The 17,982-nt window shown below is 43.3% G+C and overlaps 1 protein-coding gene across 1 annotated transcript in view; it reads left to right on the top strand.

The window, feature by feature from the left end:
* arhgap42a (Rho GTPase activating protein 42a) overlaps window positions 1-17,982 on the top strand; it is a 533,191-nt gene that overhangs the window by 504,225 nt on the left and 10,984 nt on the right. The window contains exons 18-22 of the mRNA XM_041199402.1: window positions 1,638-1,797; window positions 3,591-3,741; window positions 10,362-10,754; window positions 10,844-11,006; window positions 17,175-17,237. Of these exons, the coding sequence (XP_041055336.1) occupies window positions 1,638-1,797; window positions 3,591-3,741; window positions 10,362-10,754; window positions 10,844-11,006; window positions 17,175-17,237 (930 nt within the window). The remainder of the gene's footprint in view (window positions 1-1,637; window positions 1,798-3,590; window positions 3,742-10,361; window positions 10,755-10,843; window positions 11,007-17,174; window positions 17,238-17,982) is intronic.

The following is a 17,982-nucleotide window of genomic DNA, read 5'->3' on the forward strand; positions in this document are numbered from 1 at the left end:
AACCTCAGGCTGCTGTCTGCAAGGACTCAGAGCTGAAAGAAACTCATTTTGAATGTGAATGTCCAGGGTGTGCTTTGCCAGGTGTCTCTTTAAATCTATAAGATTTACTGTTGCCTTAACGGGGGTGTAACTGAGAGTCAGATTAATTAGGGGATTTTTGTAATTCTTATAGTAGTAATTTTGTAGACGCATGTATGTGTTTACAATCTTGTATTAATAAATGTTTAATTTAGTTTTATAAGAAACCTCTTGAGACTCGGTCTTGTTACTACTGAATTCAAAGTCTGCATCTCGAAACATACAAGTTGCAAAAATGGGCTATGACAGTTGTTTCAAGTTTCCCTCTGGGATTTGAACAACCCAGCCTTTACCATCGGCTGCCCATGAGTGCATGAGCCATTTATGACCATTTGTGGCTACATATTCTCCTGTGCCCTCCCCTTGATGTGTTTGACACCCAGCCACAGTGTCCTGAAAGTTGAACATCATTCAGAGCATTAAGTCTCCAACACACATTCAGCACACGTGGACCCTGTGATGGTGATGCAATCCGCCCATAATCCTGTGCGACATCCCTCTGGAGTCATACAATTAAAATATTTGATTCCACTTTGAGTATGACTTGACATATGAGTTGACAGTGGCACTTGCCCTGGCAGAGCACAGCAGGTTGTTTATCCTTTTGTGGCACTGGAGTCAGGTTCTTCTGTGGGTCCCGTTGGAGTTCACCTGCACTGCACCTTCCATCCAGGCTGTCTTGGTTTGGCAGGAGGGACTCCTGTTGCCATTCCTGAGAAAGAGCACCTCCCACCGTCCTTGACAGCCTGGAGGAGAACCTGCAGCAAAGCATTGCTGAAAAGTGGGGGCATCCGTTGACTGGTCTGAGACAGCTGGTAGCAGCAGTTGGTTTCCACAGGTGGGAAAATATCTCCAAGGTTGCGTGAACGACAGGAACAGTGATACTGTTGGGCTGCAGATAGTTCCTGTCTGGGTGCCCGAACTTTACAAAACCGTGAGGCAGTGGCGGAGCCAACAACTTACTGTCCACCCCACTGTGAGATTGGCCGTTTTCCCCAGGCATGCATAGCTAATGAGCTGATCTGCACATAATCCCTAAATGTAATGTCTTCTGGCAAGAAAAATGCACTTTTTTGGTCCTGCCGCATAACTTAGACTGCCCAAAGTGACCATTATACAATTGTGAGCGTTAATGATGAGTGCCAGTAAGTTATTCACTCAAAAGGCATCACATTTGTATCTGTTCTCATTTGAAATATCCAAGAATGCACTTCCAGTAAGTGTTGCTCCACAGTGATCGGAGATGGGAGCCTTTGCTCAATGGACTCCCAGTGTAGCATCTTGACTGATTAAAATTAATTAACTGAGCACAGACCAGGGATTGAAACAGGGATCATTCAGCCAATAAAAAATGGTCTAGGTAAAGTAAAGAATGATATCCAGATAAAGCAGAGATAGAACTGTCAGATGTACTACTGGCTTCAAGTTCAGAAAATATGCTATTGTGTATAATTCTTACGAAGTCAGATTTTCTTTGTGCCTGTTTTTGAGTTAACGATTAATGTGAATTACAGACACAGCTGAATACGAGTGAACATTTTCATGTTGTGTAATTGCAGAGTATCCACTCACAGTCAAAAAAACCTGATGACTGTTTCCAACTTGGGTGTTATTTTTGGACCAACATTAATGAGATCCCAAGAGGAGACCGTAGCAGCTATGATGAACATTAAATTTCAGAACATTGTGGTTGAGATTCTGATAGAGAATTATGAAAAGGTACTGTTTGAGTTGCCTGTTTTTTTCAGTGGCTGTATTTTATATTTTAAGTAGTTCATTGTCATTGGTCATGGATAAAAATAAAACAAAATTGCCTCTATTAGCTGTCCCCCTGCTTGTTTCATATTCTTTCTGCCATCTATCTTTCTACTGATATAATTTCATAAGATCATTAGAAACAGGACTAAAAGTAGGCTATATGGCCCCTCGAATCTCCATAGCCCTTCAATAAGATCATGGCTAATCTGATGGTCACCTTAAGTCCACTTACCCACCAGATCCCATAATCTTTAACTCTCTTATAGATCAAAATCTATCTAACTCAAGTCTTCAGTAACGATAATATTCAATGCAATTAAAGCAAAAATGTCTTTGTTCTACACATCCTGAAATGGAGAGCAACTGCACTAGCAGTGGGGCTTTAAGATTTGTTTTCATTATTGGTTGATTATACCATTGCATTTTATATGCTTCATGTTTATTTGTGTATATATTGAATGCAAGGTTGTAGTTTCTGTTTTGATAGTATAGCTACTCTAAGGTCCAACTTATTTTTAATTATGATTTTCTAAACTTGGGACACAGGGACTATTTATTTGGAGTAATGCAAAGAAGGTTATGAGATTTTACGTTTTGATTGGTTTATTATGGAAACACTATGGCCGGAATTTTCCAGCCCCATTGGTGTTGGGCGTCATGGGGACAATATGGCAAGAAGGCCAAAAATTGGTTTCACACCTGCTAATGGAATGCAAAGTAAAGTCCAACCGGAATCATCCCCCAATGCCAGATTTTCCATTAAGCCAGTGGGAAAACATGCTGGTCCAGAACATGTATGGACAAGTGTGATGTGCTGAAGTCGGGACTTGGCATTAGGGCCTTGGTCAGATCGTGGACATCGGAGGAGCTGAAGATGCTGGAGCCCTACAGCTACTGGGCCCTGGAGGGACACATGCTTCGCATGCTGGATGGATTCTAATGGACATGGCTTTGCTGCGAAGTAGGCCACGGAAGGTGGGAGGTCTCCGTTGTTTCTTGGGTCTGCTTTGGAACATGGGTTACTTGTGCAAGGGTGAGGTGGTTACGTATTTGAAGGCTTGGAAGATAAATAGCTAAGGGATAATGGGATTTGTTTCAGATTGTCCTAGGAAGGATACGGAAGAGCCATTATCAGTCAAATTGTCTCCTTGGTGTATGTGTAGGTGTGTTCGTGTGTGTATGTGTGTGTCTGTGTGTGTGTGTGTCCATGTATGTGTGTGTGTGGAATTCCTAATTGGTGTATCTTAAGGTTATTGGGGAAGCAGTGGCATAGTGGTATTGTCACTGGACTGGTAATCCAGAGACCCAGAATAATGCTCTGGGGACCCAAGTTCCAAACCCTCCAGGGCAGACGGAGGAATTTGAATTCAATAAAAATCTGGTGTTAAAACTCTAACGATGACCACGAAACCATTGCCAATTGTTGTAAAAACCCATCTGGTTCACTAATGCCCTTTAAGGAAGGAAATCTGCTGTCCTTACTGGTCTGGCCTACGTGTGACTGTAGATCCACAATAATGTGCTTGACTCTTAAAATGCCCTCTGGACAAGGGCAATTAGGGATGGGCAATAAATGCTGGCTGAGCCAGTGACTCCCAAAGGTTAGCTTATTTTTAAAAAATCATTAATTGAATAATCTGTTGCTGAATTCCATGTAGGCAGTTTATTTTCTATTTCAGTTACATTTATGATTATACATGTTATATTATTTTATAATGATCTACAAACACATGTTTTGTTTCCCTCATTCATAGATATTCCACAGTCTACCTGACCCAAATGTTCCTCTTCCTCAACCTGAGCAGAGGTCTGGATCTAGGCGAAGCAAGGCAACTTGCCTGTCGACAGGCCCTAGAAGACCGAGAGGCATCTACACCCCAACATTGTGTCTAGCAGATGCAGACAGTAAGACAACATACAGATTAACTCTGAAAGAGCTATATTAATTTTTTTGATAAAATTGACTTCAAATGAAAAATGTAAACCACAAACTCAAAACTCTTCTGAATATCTACATTTGAGAGATGTATTGGAAGAGGCTCCTCTTGTTATAGTAAGGAATAGGTACCAAATAATTTATTAGTTTTCTTTGCTTTCAAGATTATTTCCTTCTTTTCAGATGCATGCAGTTAATGCACCATTCTGCAACATAGACTATTCTAGCTTCCTCAAGAAAATGAGTGGTTAGGATTGACAGAGGCTAGAAACTGCATGTAAGGATGTATGACCACACATCTTCATCCTGCTATGGCATATTAGCACACTAAAGCATTATGCCAACATAAGTAGATTTTTAATGGATGTTTGATTGCAAAGATATCTAATGAGCCTTTGGCTTCTATGAGTTGGATTTTCGCTACCAAGTCGGGTAGCTTGAGTTAGGAAATTTCCTGACTCGGTAGTCCTACATCAGTTTGAAACGCCTTTTGCTCCAGTTTGGGAGTGGGTTCAGGATAGAGTCAGGCCTGCCATCCCAGGAAGCAGAGTTTAGGTGGCCACAGGAGTGGACGAGTACCAAGACGGGTTGGTTAGAAGGCCCATCTGGGTTTTCTGGGACTTTGTTCCTGTTGAAATAAATATAGTTAGGCCAGCTAGCCCTCAAAGCTCACACCACCTCATCCCCACCCATTCCCCATGGCCCTTCATACTCTCCATATCAGCTCAATGCCAACTCATGCCATCCAGCCATTCCCCATGGCCCCTCATACTCTCCATGCCAACTCAATGCTAACACATGCCCCTTCCATGCCCATTCAACTAGTATGCACTATATACATAACTAATGAGCTAGATAATAACAATGGCAAATGTGAAACTGCTGAGGGGGAAAAAAAAATCCAGAAATTTTTTTGAAAAAACTGCAATTCCTATTCTATAAAAGTGTCAATCAGACAGACCATTAAAGTGTCAATAACAAAGGCTTCAAACACTTCACACCTCTTAATCTTGTCCAATTTAACATTGGGACATTGACTAAACAGCCCAAAGAAAAAACAATATATTGTCAACAAGCAAAGTCGACAATTCACTTCACTTGTCTAAACAGATTACCTACTAAGATAAAGCCTTTATTGGTCCAGGCTCTCAGCTAACCATGCATAATGAGAACAGGTGGAAACCCATGGAAATTGCCGGCACCAGGAATGGGGGCAGGAATCCCAGAATCTTAAATGGCTCTGAAGTCGTCCCGACTCCCCAAAAATCCTTTTGAAATAGCTAAAACGGAAGTCAAAAATCAACTTTAAAAATTTAGAAAGAGAGAAAGACACATTTAAATGATGCTTTATCACTTTCTCTGAATTTTCTCAAAGCCCTTCGTGTATGATGAATTACTTTAAAGTGCAGTGGCTTTTTTATTAGACAAATGTAGCAGCCATTTTGTACATAATAAGATCCTGAAAACCATAAGCAGCTGAATAACCAGTTAATCCCTTTCAATGTTATTGATTGAGGGAAGAATATAAGTCAGGATGCTGCCTGCTTTCTGAACAGTACCATGTGATGTGTAACCATCAGAAGACACAAGCATGTATTGTTTTAGTGTCTCCTCCAAATGCTTGAAAACATACATAATTCTAAAAATGTCCATCTGGTGACTTGACATTGTGGAAAGTTTCATAAGAAAAATAAATGCAGCAAAATCCGGCTCCATAGTTCTCATATTTTCAGCACTATGGGTACCACTTCAGCTGTAAAATTATGTCTGTGTCATGCATGCACTTTCAGTGCAATTCTTGCCTGATGACATCTCAGTGAGGGCTATAATGTGTTGCATTCAGTATGCAGTGTGCAGAGTAGATGGATGTGATGTCGGTCAGCATATAATGCTGATTTGAGGCCGGCACTATCATTTTTGACCCTACTGCAGCTAACACCTTTGCTCAAACTCACACAGCTGAACATGCATTCAGTAGCAAGAAAGAGGCCCCACCAGTGCCAATTAAAAGGATCATCAATTATTTTCATGTTGGTTGCTGATTGATCTCTACCAGCTCTGCCTGAGCTTGTGGAAGTGCACTGAGTTTCTAAAGCTGGGAAGACAATAAGGACTGGTATTGCATGTGGTGAAAGTCCTGGTTCTGACTTTGAGTTCTGGTCAGAACACATGATCCAGTTATCAATGCTGTATTACTACCCCCCTTGGCCTGTAGCATAAAAGTGAGGTACAGTAGAGGCAACACAAAAGAGGATAAGTTGCTCACAGCGGAGTAGGAGGAGAAAGGCTCTCCACAGGAAGCCATATCCACCCAGGGTTTTCAGGGAAAAATTCTCTTAACACAGCTCCAGCAAGGAACAGTAGGCTGGATTTAATGTAGGTGACGGGAGTCTCACCCCGACCCCAGGGGCAGAATCAGAGATCAGCAGCTCTATTGAACAGCAGCACCACCAGTGAAGTGGTGGCTGTTGCCTGTACGCAGCTGAGGTCTAGTGTCATTGTTGGATCTCAGCATAGGTGAGTAATGGCAGCAGAGGGGTGTTTTGGGGAAAGCGGGGATGGAGGTCAGCAGCAAGGGCAGGGGGTGGCTCTCTTCCCAATGCTGAGTCCCTCGATCAGGCACTAAGTTTCAACTGAATGAAGGACAACCCCCTACAAGGAGCACGCAAGCGACCCCAGATAGGTTTGGTTGTCATGCTCCCAGCATGACAAGCCCCCTGCCCACTGCAGGATTAACACCAGCTGCGGCAGGATGAGGCCCTTAAGCGGGCATTAGTTGCCTGTCAACAAACACACCTTGGAGGAGGACATTAAATTCCCCCCAGTGTGTGTGATGTTTCCAATTTCCAAAGGAGATGCTCACTGGAATATACCACCTCTTACAGGCAGACTTGAACCTCAGAGCAGGGCAAGGACGGCACTGCCAGTGGCTGTGAAAGTAACTTCTTTGCATCAGTTTCTTTTAAGATGAAGCAGGCAAGATCTCTAACATCTCACAGTTTGCTATCCACTGCTGTAAGGCAGATTACTGAAACTCTGTATGCCAGTGTGTGTGATGTTTCCAATTTCCAAAGGAGATGCTCACTGGAATATACCACCTCTTACAGGCAGATTATGTAGCATTCTCTCTGACCAGAGAAGTTGATGAAGTGTGCATGTATTCTATCTGGAATAACAGGCTTTCCCATGGTGTAGGGTGCTATCAGCTCCACACTGGCTTTGTATGCGCAGCATCTATTGCTTGAATGACCATGCTCAATATATCATGCAGATGAATGTCTGGTATGGTGGAAGCAGTCAGGATGGCTTTATTCTGATCCAGTATTTGAGCTGCCATATCAAACCAGAGGTTAGCTCCTGGACAACAAGGGCTATCTGCTGACCACCTGGAGCATGACTCCAGTGTGCAACCCAACCACACATGGGCAGCATGAATATGAGAGGCATGCTGCCACATGAACCATTGTCGAGCAGACCATTCAGGTATTCAAACAACCTTTCTGATGCCTAGATTACTCTGGAAGAGCACTGCTGTACTTGCCAGAGCATGTTACACGATTTGTCATGGTTTGCTATATGCTGTACAACTTCGTCATTGTGAGGGCACAGCCCTTGCCATCAGGTATATGGTGAGCAGCAGAGGAGAAGGAGGATGGGAAGAAGCAACCTATACATCCCCTTTCCGGTTGAGCTGCCCACGATCAGTTCACCAGACTGCAGTACCAATGAACACAGCCACAGTTCCCATTCTATAACAGTCCCAAACCTTGTCTTCCCTCTGTCACTGATTATCACAGCATCAGCTTGACCACAATGCTGAAATAAAAGCCACCACAAAAAAAACATTCAATACCAAATTTATCAAAACAAACCATGCAATATTCCATACAAAAGTCAACTAATAATCCTTGTGCATTCCCTTTGTGCCTATGTTCTGGGTTGGTGCCTGGCCCAGTACTTCTGGGAACATCAGAACATCAGTAGGCCATTTCGCACCTAAAACCTCAAAATTTTGGCTTACCTTCTGTCCTAACTCCATATACCTGCCTTTGCCCCATACCCTTTAATACTTTTGAACAACAAAAATCGATCAGTTTCAGATTTAAAAATTACAATTGATCCAGTATCAATTGTCATTTGCAGAAGAGGGTTCCAAACTTCTACAACCCGACACTTTCTGTGTTGGAGTGATTCCCAATCTCACTCCTGAAATGTTTGTCTCAGATTTTCAGAGTATGTCCCCTAGTCCCAACCAGCAGAAATAGTTTACTTCTATCAGCCTTATCTGTTTCCATAATATCTTGAAAACTTGGATCAAATCTTAATCTTGTAGGCTTACAATTTAGTTTGTATAATCTCTCCTCCTAATTTAACCGTTGGTGGCCAGATATCATGGTACCTTATGCTGTACTCCCTCCAAGGCCAATATATCCTTCCTAAGGGAGATGGCTAGAACTGCTCACAGTATTTCAGGTGTGATCTAACCCAGGCTTTGTAAAGTTGAAGCATGATCTATTCCACAGAATGTAGTTCTCTAGAGCTAAAGGCCAGCACTCTGTTAGCATTTTTGATAGTTTCCAAACTCAATATGAGATTTTAACATGATGATACTTATGGGGAACTGGACCCCCAAACCTCTTTGGGCATCCACCATTCCTAGCTTTTCCCTAATTCTGGGATGTGAAATTTCTACCATTTGGTGGATATCCAACATTGGAGTCTTGAAAATCTGCCATTTTAAATATTTGTTCCAACCTTTGGGACTAGTACAGTGCTTTAAAAAAATTACAACTTTGCTGTGTTTGGAGGAGCAGCATGGGTGGAAGAGACAGAATCTGTGAGGATCTGTTCCTCCAGTAACAGATTATGTCTCTCACCTATTTGCCGCTCCATGATTAGTGGAGTAGCAAGAACAAGAGGGAGAAAGCTTATGAATGGAGGAGGTGGAGCAGTTATTCTGGCTGGTCCCATGGCTGCCATCTGCACTGTCACCAATCATTCGCCATCTTCCGGGAGGCCAAGAAGAAGAATCAAAAAAAATTTTTAAAGGAGGGCGTCTCCACTAGTAAAGAGGCCAGAGAAGGCCCAGGGGAACCAACACCCAACCTTATGCCAGGCCGGGTATGGCTGCCTTTCCATGTCCTGCTAATGGGGAACTGGAGGGCACTAATTTGGTTCCTTTTGCTTCTAGTGATACAGCGTTAAATCACCAGTGAGAAATCTGTTAACCTGGTGTGGGTATGTTAAGCGAGGTAAGGGCTGTGTTAGTGTATGAGGCAAACTCAGCTCAGGTGCAGTGTCAGCCTTGCAGACTTTGCAGGGGGCGAGGTTGTGAGCCATGATTAGTGAGGAAGGGACGGAGTGGACAAGTTAAGTGAGTGGGCAACAAGGTGATAGATAGAGTATAATGTGGGGAAGTGTGAGGCTATACACTTTGGTAGTAAGAATCTAAAATCAGAATATTTTTTAAAAGGCATGAAACTTATAAATGTTGACGTTCAGAGGGACTCGGGTGCACTTGTACAAGAAACACAGAAAGTTAGCAAGCATGTACAGAAAACAATTAGGAAGGCAAATGGCATGTTGACCTTTATTGCAAGGAGACTGGCATACAAGAATAAGGGAATCTTGCTAGAATTGTACAGGGCTTTGGTGAGACCACACCTGGAGTACTATGTGCAGTTTTGGTTGCCATGCTTGCCCTGCCATCGCCTCCAGGGCTATAGGCCAAGCACTGGAAAATTGGATAGTATAGTCAGATCTTTGTTGACCGGCACAGACATGATGAGCAAAATGGCCTCCTTCTGTGCTGTGAACATCTATGAATCTATGATTTATGGCAGGATATTAGTTGCCTTGGTGACAGTACAGCAAAGGTTCACTAGATTTGTTCCTAGGATGAGAGGGTTGTCCTATGATAAGAGGTTGAGTAAATTGGGTCTAAACTCTCTGGAGTTTAGAAGAAAGAAAGGTGATCTCATTGAAACATACAAGTTTCTGAAGGGGCTTGACAGGGTAGGCACTGAGAGGTTGATTCCCCCTGGATACCAATTAAAGAACATGATGACCAGTCATGATTGTATTGAATGGTGGAACAGGTTCGAGAGGTCATATGGACTACTCCAGCTCGTATTTCTTACGTTCATTTGACAATATCCAGCTTTTTGTTGGTGCTGATATTTTGCTGTCTGTCAGTACATTTTTATTTTGCTCTGCCACATGGTTATTTTCCATGGTTCCATGGGGATATTTCTATAAGCGAAAGACATTGAAGATTCACATTTAGTATTGATGCTAATCAAAATATTACAAGTTGGCGTAAATGTTAACTTTTTCAAAAATGTTCTGGTAATGTTAAAAATGATACTTCCACTTCACTAATTTGTGAAATAATTTTTCAGTTATATAGGGAACATTTCCAATTCCTAATGATAAAAGGTGTGCCAAGCTTGAGAATACTTAAGAAAGAATCTTATGCCTCATTGTGTTGATCATATATTTGCAATTTAAAATTACATATGTAAGCAGTGTTATCTTTTTCCATTTTCTAGGATTGACATACTCTCATACTTGTTATCCCTTTTTTTAGGTGACACTTTCAGCAGCAGCCCAGACAGTACACCAATGGGAAGCATAGAGTCTCTGTCCTCTCATTCATCAGAACTAAACAGTTCCTCTAAAACCAGCTCCTCCCAGCGTCATTTGCACAGGGAGATAGCAGATAGCGGAATACAATGGGTGTCAGCACCTGCGTCATTACCTGGACAAAAGGGCACAATCGTCTGGACCACAAGCCCAGAATCAAGCTCCAGTGAAGACACTGTTAAAACAGATGGTCAGGCAGATTCTCAGAGTCTGTTATCTGTTTCCAATGTAGATAACACATCTCAGCCATTAAATCTGTGCAGTGAAGGATCCTATAAATATACTGGACTTAAAAGATCAGTAACGACTTCCTTAACTTCTCTCCCTACAACAGATGGTAGGTTCACAGGTCTTTTTTTAACTGGTTAAAATTGCTAACTGCAAAATTAAAAAGAAAGTTAAGAGTTTTTGCTAAATTCTTTCCAGGTACTAATACTAGAACTTTTAGCAGTTCTGTTCAGAATCTTTCTTCAATGGATTTAAAAGATACACCTAAAACTGCATCCAACCCAGCACTTCCTCCAAAGATGACAATTAGACGAAGACTAGACACATCAACGAGCAATGGCTATCAGAAACCTGGATCAGTGTAAGTACTATTTTTGTGAAAGATCCTTTGCAATAGTAGCTAACTTAGAGTGCAAAGAATCATTACTGATGCACACTTTGGCCATGAAGTTGGAAGAGAAAGAGGCTGCCAGGACTCCTTCACTCCAGATGGGCTGTCCCAGAGTGTCTATTCACACTTCCCTTCCCTTTACCATCACTGAGTACCTAGTCACATTCAACTTCCCTGCACCACCATGACTCCAATATTATCCACCTTCCATCCATCTGGGACCAGCCCCCTTCAAGGTCAAAGCATCCTTTTGGCCAAGATCCTTCAATAAAATACACCATCATAAATCTTTTCATAACACCTTTATCCAATGATATAACCAATTATGTAAACATAAATGAATTGTTCAGCCTTTTGCATTCCCTCAGTGTCTGACTTGCAGGTGCTTTTGCCTGGCTTAGTGCTTCTACACAATGCTACCCCAGTGGTTGGAGCATGGCTGTTGGAAGGCTGCTGACAATTAGACGAAGACTACTCCCCCTCCCACAACTCTTTCTCCGGTACATCGATGATTACTTTGGTGCTGCTTCATGCTTTTGTCTGGACCTGGAAAAACTTATTAATTTTGCTTCCAATTTCCACTCCTCCATCATTTTCACATGGTCCATCTCTGACACTTCCCTTCCCTTCCTTGACCTCTCTGTCTCAATTTCTGGTGATAGACTGTACACCAATATCCATTACAAGCCTACCGACTCCCACAGCTACCTCGACTACAGCTCCTCACACCCCGCTTCCTGTAAGGACTCCATTCCATTCTCTCAGTTCCTTCGCCTCCGTCGCATCTGTTTTGATGATGCCACTTTCAAAAACAGTTCCTCTGACATGTCCTCCTTCTTCCTTAACCGAGGTTTTCCACCCACAGTGGTTGACAGAGACCTCAACCGTGTCTGGCCCATCTCCCGCACATCCGCCCTGACACCTTCCTCTCCCTCCTAGAAACAGGATAGGGTCCCCCTTGTCCTCACTTATCACCCCACCAGCCTCCACATTCAAAGGATCATTCTCCGCCATTTGCGCCCCCTCCAGCATGATGCCACCACCAAACAAATCCTCCCTTCACCCCCCCAGGCGGCATTCCGTAGGGATCATTCCCTCCGTGACACCCTGGTCCATTCCTCCAAAACCCCCTACACCTCAACCCCCTCCCACTGCACCTTCCCATGCAACTGTAGAAGATGCAACACCTGCCCCTTTACTTCCCCTCTCCTCACCGTCCAAGGGCCTAAACATTCATTTCAAGTGAAGCAGCATTTCACTTGCACTTCCCTCAACTTAGTCTACTACATTCGTTGCTCCCAATGGGGTTTCCTCTACATTGGAGAGACCAAACGCAGACTGGGTGACTGCTTTGCAGAACACCTTCGGTCTGTCTGCAAGCATTACCCAGATCTCCCTGTCGCTTGCCATTTCAACACTCCTGCTCTCATGCCCACATGTCTGTCCTTGGCTTGCTGCATTGTTCCAGTGAAGCTCAACGCAAACTGGAGGAACAGCACCTCATCTTCCAACTAGGCACTTTATAGCCTTCTGGACTGAATATTGAGTTCAACAATTTTAGATCATGAACTCTCTCCTCCATCTCCACCCCCTTTCCGATTTTCCCCCTCCTTTTTGTTTTTTCCAATAATTTATGTAGGTTTTTCTTTTCCTACCTATTTCCATTATTTTTAAATGTATTTCCATCCATTGTTTTTTCTCTACCTTTTAGCCTTTTTAGATTCCTTCACCCCAACCCAACCCCACTAGGGCTATCTGTACCTTGCTCGTCCTGCTTTCTACCCTTAATTAGCACATTCCTTTAGATAATATCACCACCTTCAACACCTCTTTGTCCTTTTGTCTGTGACATCTTTTGGTTATCTCCACCTATCATTGGCCTTCTATCCAGCTCTTGTGTCCCACCCCCCCCCCCCCCCCAAAACCAGCTTAAATTTCACCCCCTTTCTATTTTTCCTTAGTTCCGTTGAAGAGCCATGCAGACTCAAAACGTTAACTGTGCTCCTCTCCACAAATGCTGCCAGACCTGCTGAGTTTTTCCAAGTATTTTTGTTTTTGTTTTTGTTTTGACTTTCACTGGTGGATTCTGCAGGTGGCCATCCAGGATGTCCTTGAGCAACTCTGGACCTTGTGGACCTGGCTTGGAGCTGCATCACCTCGGCATGGCAGAAGTTTTGGCTCACTAGCTGAGAGGCACCAGCAAGAATACTGTTAAGTGCAGTAGTAGGAACACTAATTCTGCCATTTTGTGCAGGTTTGTGCTCCGTGGTGCCAGTTCCACTCTCCCGAGGCATGCCTCAGCAATCCTAATAATCCTTTGGAGGACACATTGCCTGGATTGCTTTTAAAAGCCTGCATGTCCCTTTTGAACACTGAAATGCACAGCCATGATAGCAGCAGTTTGAGCCTGCATTAATCTTGTGACTGTTGGACTTCCACTGCAGCACCGGGGCATTGAGTGGCATCCGCCTGTGCTGCAGTGGAAGCTGAGATAGTGGCCACCCGATGCAATATCACAGCTGGGTCTGCAGGTACGGTCAAAGGATTGGCTACTACTTCCCTCTGAAAAGGATGAGCTCCAAGCTCTGCAATGTTTTTTGAAACGTTGGAGCTAGATTCCTCATGCTCGTTGACAGTAACAACAGGCTGTCTGGTGGACTTGTCAATACACCAAGCACTTCGGTGCATGCTTACCAGCATTCTCTTATGTGCCATTCCACCGAAGTCCTCATCCAAGTCCCTGATAGCAGAACTTGCATGCGACCTTGCCCTCCAGCACATTAACTGTCTTTGTCTCTTGGCCTGCTGTCCAATTGTGCCAGTGACTCACCACATGCTGATGTGATTCTGCACTTGCCTCTAAGGTATGAACAATGCCAGCATCTGAGTGGTGACTGTGATTGTCAGATCAAGTGATTGTGTTTCATGGTGTGGTATTGCTCTTTCCCTTCATTCTGACACTGCTGTAGCTGGATAGGCAGCAGTTCTTGGGTGTCTGAAAGCAGAAAACCAGAAGGGGAAGCTGGGGTGCAAAGGAGATCCAAGATCACACCATCTGCAACCTGCAATTCATGCCAGATAGCAAGATGAGGGTAAGATTTGAAAAGGCGCATATAGCAGGGACATACCATCATCCCCAATGTTCTTGATGTCGCTGGATGCAGCAGGCTGTGTCATAGTCAGTCCCATGATGCAAAGCACCATCTCTAAAGCTTAGCAGGAGTGCCTGCCCCTTGCTAGTCCTGTTTTGCTCCCTTTTATTGTGTGCCACCTTATTCTGCAAGAGAGAGGGAAGAATCTCAGTGATCTGTTGCACTGTATTTGTTTGATGTTGCTGCCATAGCTGAAAGCTGGAGGTAGTGGGAAGTGGGTGTGAGGCTTGCATGATTGGAAGGTGGTTGAGGATGAGATGGAACATCTGAATGTTAGGCCTAAGTCTTGACTTTTAGGAACTGCTGATGGGTGAGTGGTGGGGGTGTGAACATTGAGCAGTGTGAATGGTTGGTGGTTTGGTAGTTATGAAATCTCCTTTTTGGATGCATTCACTGACCTTGACCACCAGCATGCTGTCATTGAACCTTGTGGTACTACTGCCAAATCCTGGGGGTTTGCCTGCAGGCATTGACCTCCCTGGCCACCTGCTCTGATTCCCTATAGAGGGTGTTATTTGAGCGTCTTCTGGCCTCCCCATGAATGCATGGTGTCTCTCTCTTCCTCTTGACCTCTATCATGAAGGCCTCCAGACCTATTCCCAAGCCTGGAAGCCTGTTCTCTTTCCCGGTTCTTCATTATTTTGCTTCACTTGTAACCAATTCTGGCTCAGGCAGTCAGCAGCAGCTTCCATCATGAGTGCAGCTCCTGTTTAAGAGGTGCAGGCTAGGTGTATCACATGCTAGTCATATGCATGTGAGCCAGCAGCATGAGTTGCTACTATCAGTCAAATGAGGAGGTAGCACAAAGTTGGAATATTACTTTAAATTACATTACAACATTTGAAAGCTAGGAAGAAAAGATTGGATGCATGAAGCCATCTTTCTGAAACTGTAAGCAGTTGCTGTGAACTGGTGTGTAAATATGGTCATCCCTTCCAGTACTCTCAGGAATGCTTCAGATGCTGCATTACTTCGTACAAAATTTGATATTGGTCTCAATAATAAAATACTATTCAATTAACAACAGAAATGCTCTCAATTTAAAATATATATACATAGATTGTTACCTGTACAAAGTAACACCTTCAACAAACAAAAATGAACACCAACTGACAGTGCCAAATAATTTGTATTTTAATAGATACGGTTCCTTTACCACAGGCACTCACAAATTATGAATAATGGATAGCCTTCAATGTATCAATTAGTTTACAACCTAGGAAAAGTGGGTAAGGGCAAGGCAGATTCCTGATTCTTCCCCCATCTGCCCTTCATTGGCAACTTCCAGCTTTGTGTAATGGAGATCTCTTTACCCAGCATTCATAGCGGCAGAGAAACCCCTTTTCCTCTAGGATTGAATGTTTGCACAGTTCTATCACGGATAGAAGGTTTTGCTGCTGCTGTTGATACTGAGTAGAGATTTACATTACACAAAAGCCGGGAGCTGGCAGTTAAGAGTGAGGTGGGGAGAATCAAAGATGGGGATTACTGAAATCATGAGGTAGAGGCCTGAAATTATGGACACTCGAGTTCAGGGAGAGGGAGATTGGAGAATGGGGGCTCAGGGGAAGATGGAGACTGGGGAGAGTTGGAGACTATCTTTTTCCCTTTTCCCTACACTTTGTTACCCCTCTTTATCTGTTCTTGGGTGGCCTCATAGTTATTGGAGCTTCTCACACAACAGCTGCTGGCGTGAAACCACAAATAAAGATTCTCAACTACAGGGGACTCAACTTCTATAAGGCAAATCTAATAACATTTGTAGACATCACATGCTCAGATATCACATAACCAAGCTTCCTGAAATGCCTCCAAACAGAGTTAGCAGCCCTACTTCACCAGTACATAAGCTACTGATGTGTTGCTAACATCACCTTTCCCATCCCTGAGCACTTCAAACATTATTGCAGCAATGGAGTAAGGGGATCCTGAATAGAGTTCTGCAGGATGTTAACTTTTTCCAATTTTGATGGAATCTGTTGCACTCTAACAAAGCGGGTCAGGGGCCGGGAATTCTGCAGAGAATAACTCACCTCCTGACTCCCCAAAGCCTGTACACCATCTACAAAGCACAAGTCAGGAGTGTGATGGAATACTGTCCACTTGCCTGGACGAGTGCAGTCCAACAACACTCAAGAAGCTCAACACCATCCAGGACAAAGGATCCTGCTTGATTGACACCCCATCCACCACCTTCAGCATCCACTCTCCCCACCACCGACGCACAGTGGCAGCAGTATGTGCCATCTACAAGATGCACTGCAGCAACTCACCAAGGCTCCTTTGACAGCACTTTCCAAACCTGCGATCTCTACCACCTAGAAGGACAAGGGCAGCAGATGCATGGGAACACCACCACCTGCAAGTTCCCCTCCAAACCACACAATATCCTCACTTAGAACTATATAGCCGTTCCTTTGCTGGGTCAAAATCCTGGAACTCACTCCCTAACAGCACTGTATAATTTCTTACCATTGATGACAGTTCCTGTTTGATAGCATATTTTTGTCCTAATTTACTGCAGTAACAAAGCTTAGTGGAGCAGCATCCACAATGGCTTAAGTTAGAATTTCATTCTGATGTAGAGGCACTCTTGGGCTGAGGGGCTGAAAGGGGATGAGCTGGATGGAGGAACAAGTGAGTGAGAGGGTAAGACTAAAGACAGAAAATAGCAGACCTCCATGCAAGGTGAAAATATAGAGAGGTCCCCTAACAGTTAGATGTACTTTTTTAAAATTGAAAGAAGGGGCATTACAGAAAATACTTTATATCCCAAGCTTTTATTTGTTCAAATTATTCTGTTTATTAGACTAATAAATGTTATTGGTCCTCTTATATCAAGGGGCATGTCTACTTTTAATGGTTTATTATGAACTTCAATGCATTAACATCATATAAAAAGGGTGAATTCTAATTAAATTAGTGATATCAAAAGGTCATCCTTTCTAATTATCTTGATTTGTTAAATTATTTACCCCCTGTCCAGGGTTGCCTCCAGAGCTCAGTTGTTTGAAAATATTGGTACTCCGAAACAAATTTCCTCCAAACGGTAAGAACCTAACTTTATATGCTCATTGTCATTTTTAAAGTTCAAATGGAATAATTGAAGTTCTCTTGCTTGCATGCTATGGCCACAGTTAATCATATGACTCCTTATTAAAATACTTTTAGACACCAATATTGAGTAACCCTTTGCCCCCAACCTAATTCATTGAGGCACCCTACCCCGCTGGACCCAGTTCACAGAAACACTAACTCATTCAACTCCCCACCTTTTAACAAAGATATTCTGATCCTCCAATCCTCCCAGTTTATAGTAACACTTTTCTCTCTCTCTTGCATTCTCCCCCACCCACTTTACCTGACATACATCTAACCAATTTCCAAATTGGAATTCTATTTCTATCCTACATTCAAGCTTGTTCTGTTTCCCTGTTACCACCACACCCCCCCGCCATTCAAGTTGGTATTTTTAACTTCCACCCATCCCATCAATTCGAGCTGTTAGCTTTTCTCCTGTTTGCCCCCAGTCTACGCTGCCATAACATTAATTTATCTCGCCCCAGGTTATTGCTGGCACTCTCCCACTTTTGTTCAATTAATACCCCTCAACCCCTGAAGCATTACTCATAACTTCCACTCCATTCCCACCATCCTTCTCTTTCTTCCATTTGTCAGTCACAACTTCACCCTGTAAGAACTGTGACCTGGCTTCATCAGGGTAGAGTTGGGGGTGCAGGTGAGGTTACAGGTGCAGGTCATGTGCACTTGCTATTTGAGCATTAGCATCTTTC

Source organism: Carcharodon carcharias, chromosome 11 (assembly GCF_017639515.1).
Source record: "Carcharodon carcharias isolate sCarCar2 chromosome 11, sCarCar2.pri, whole genome shotgun sequence".
Lineage (NCBI taxonomy): Eukaryota > Metazoa > Chordata > Chondrichthyes > Lamniformes > Lamnidae > Carcharodon > Carcharodon carcharias.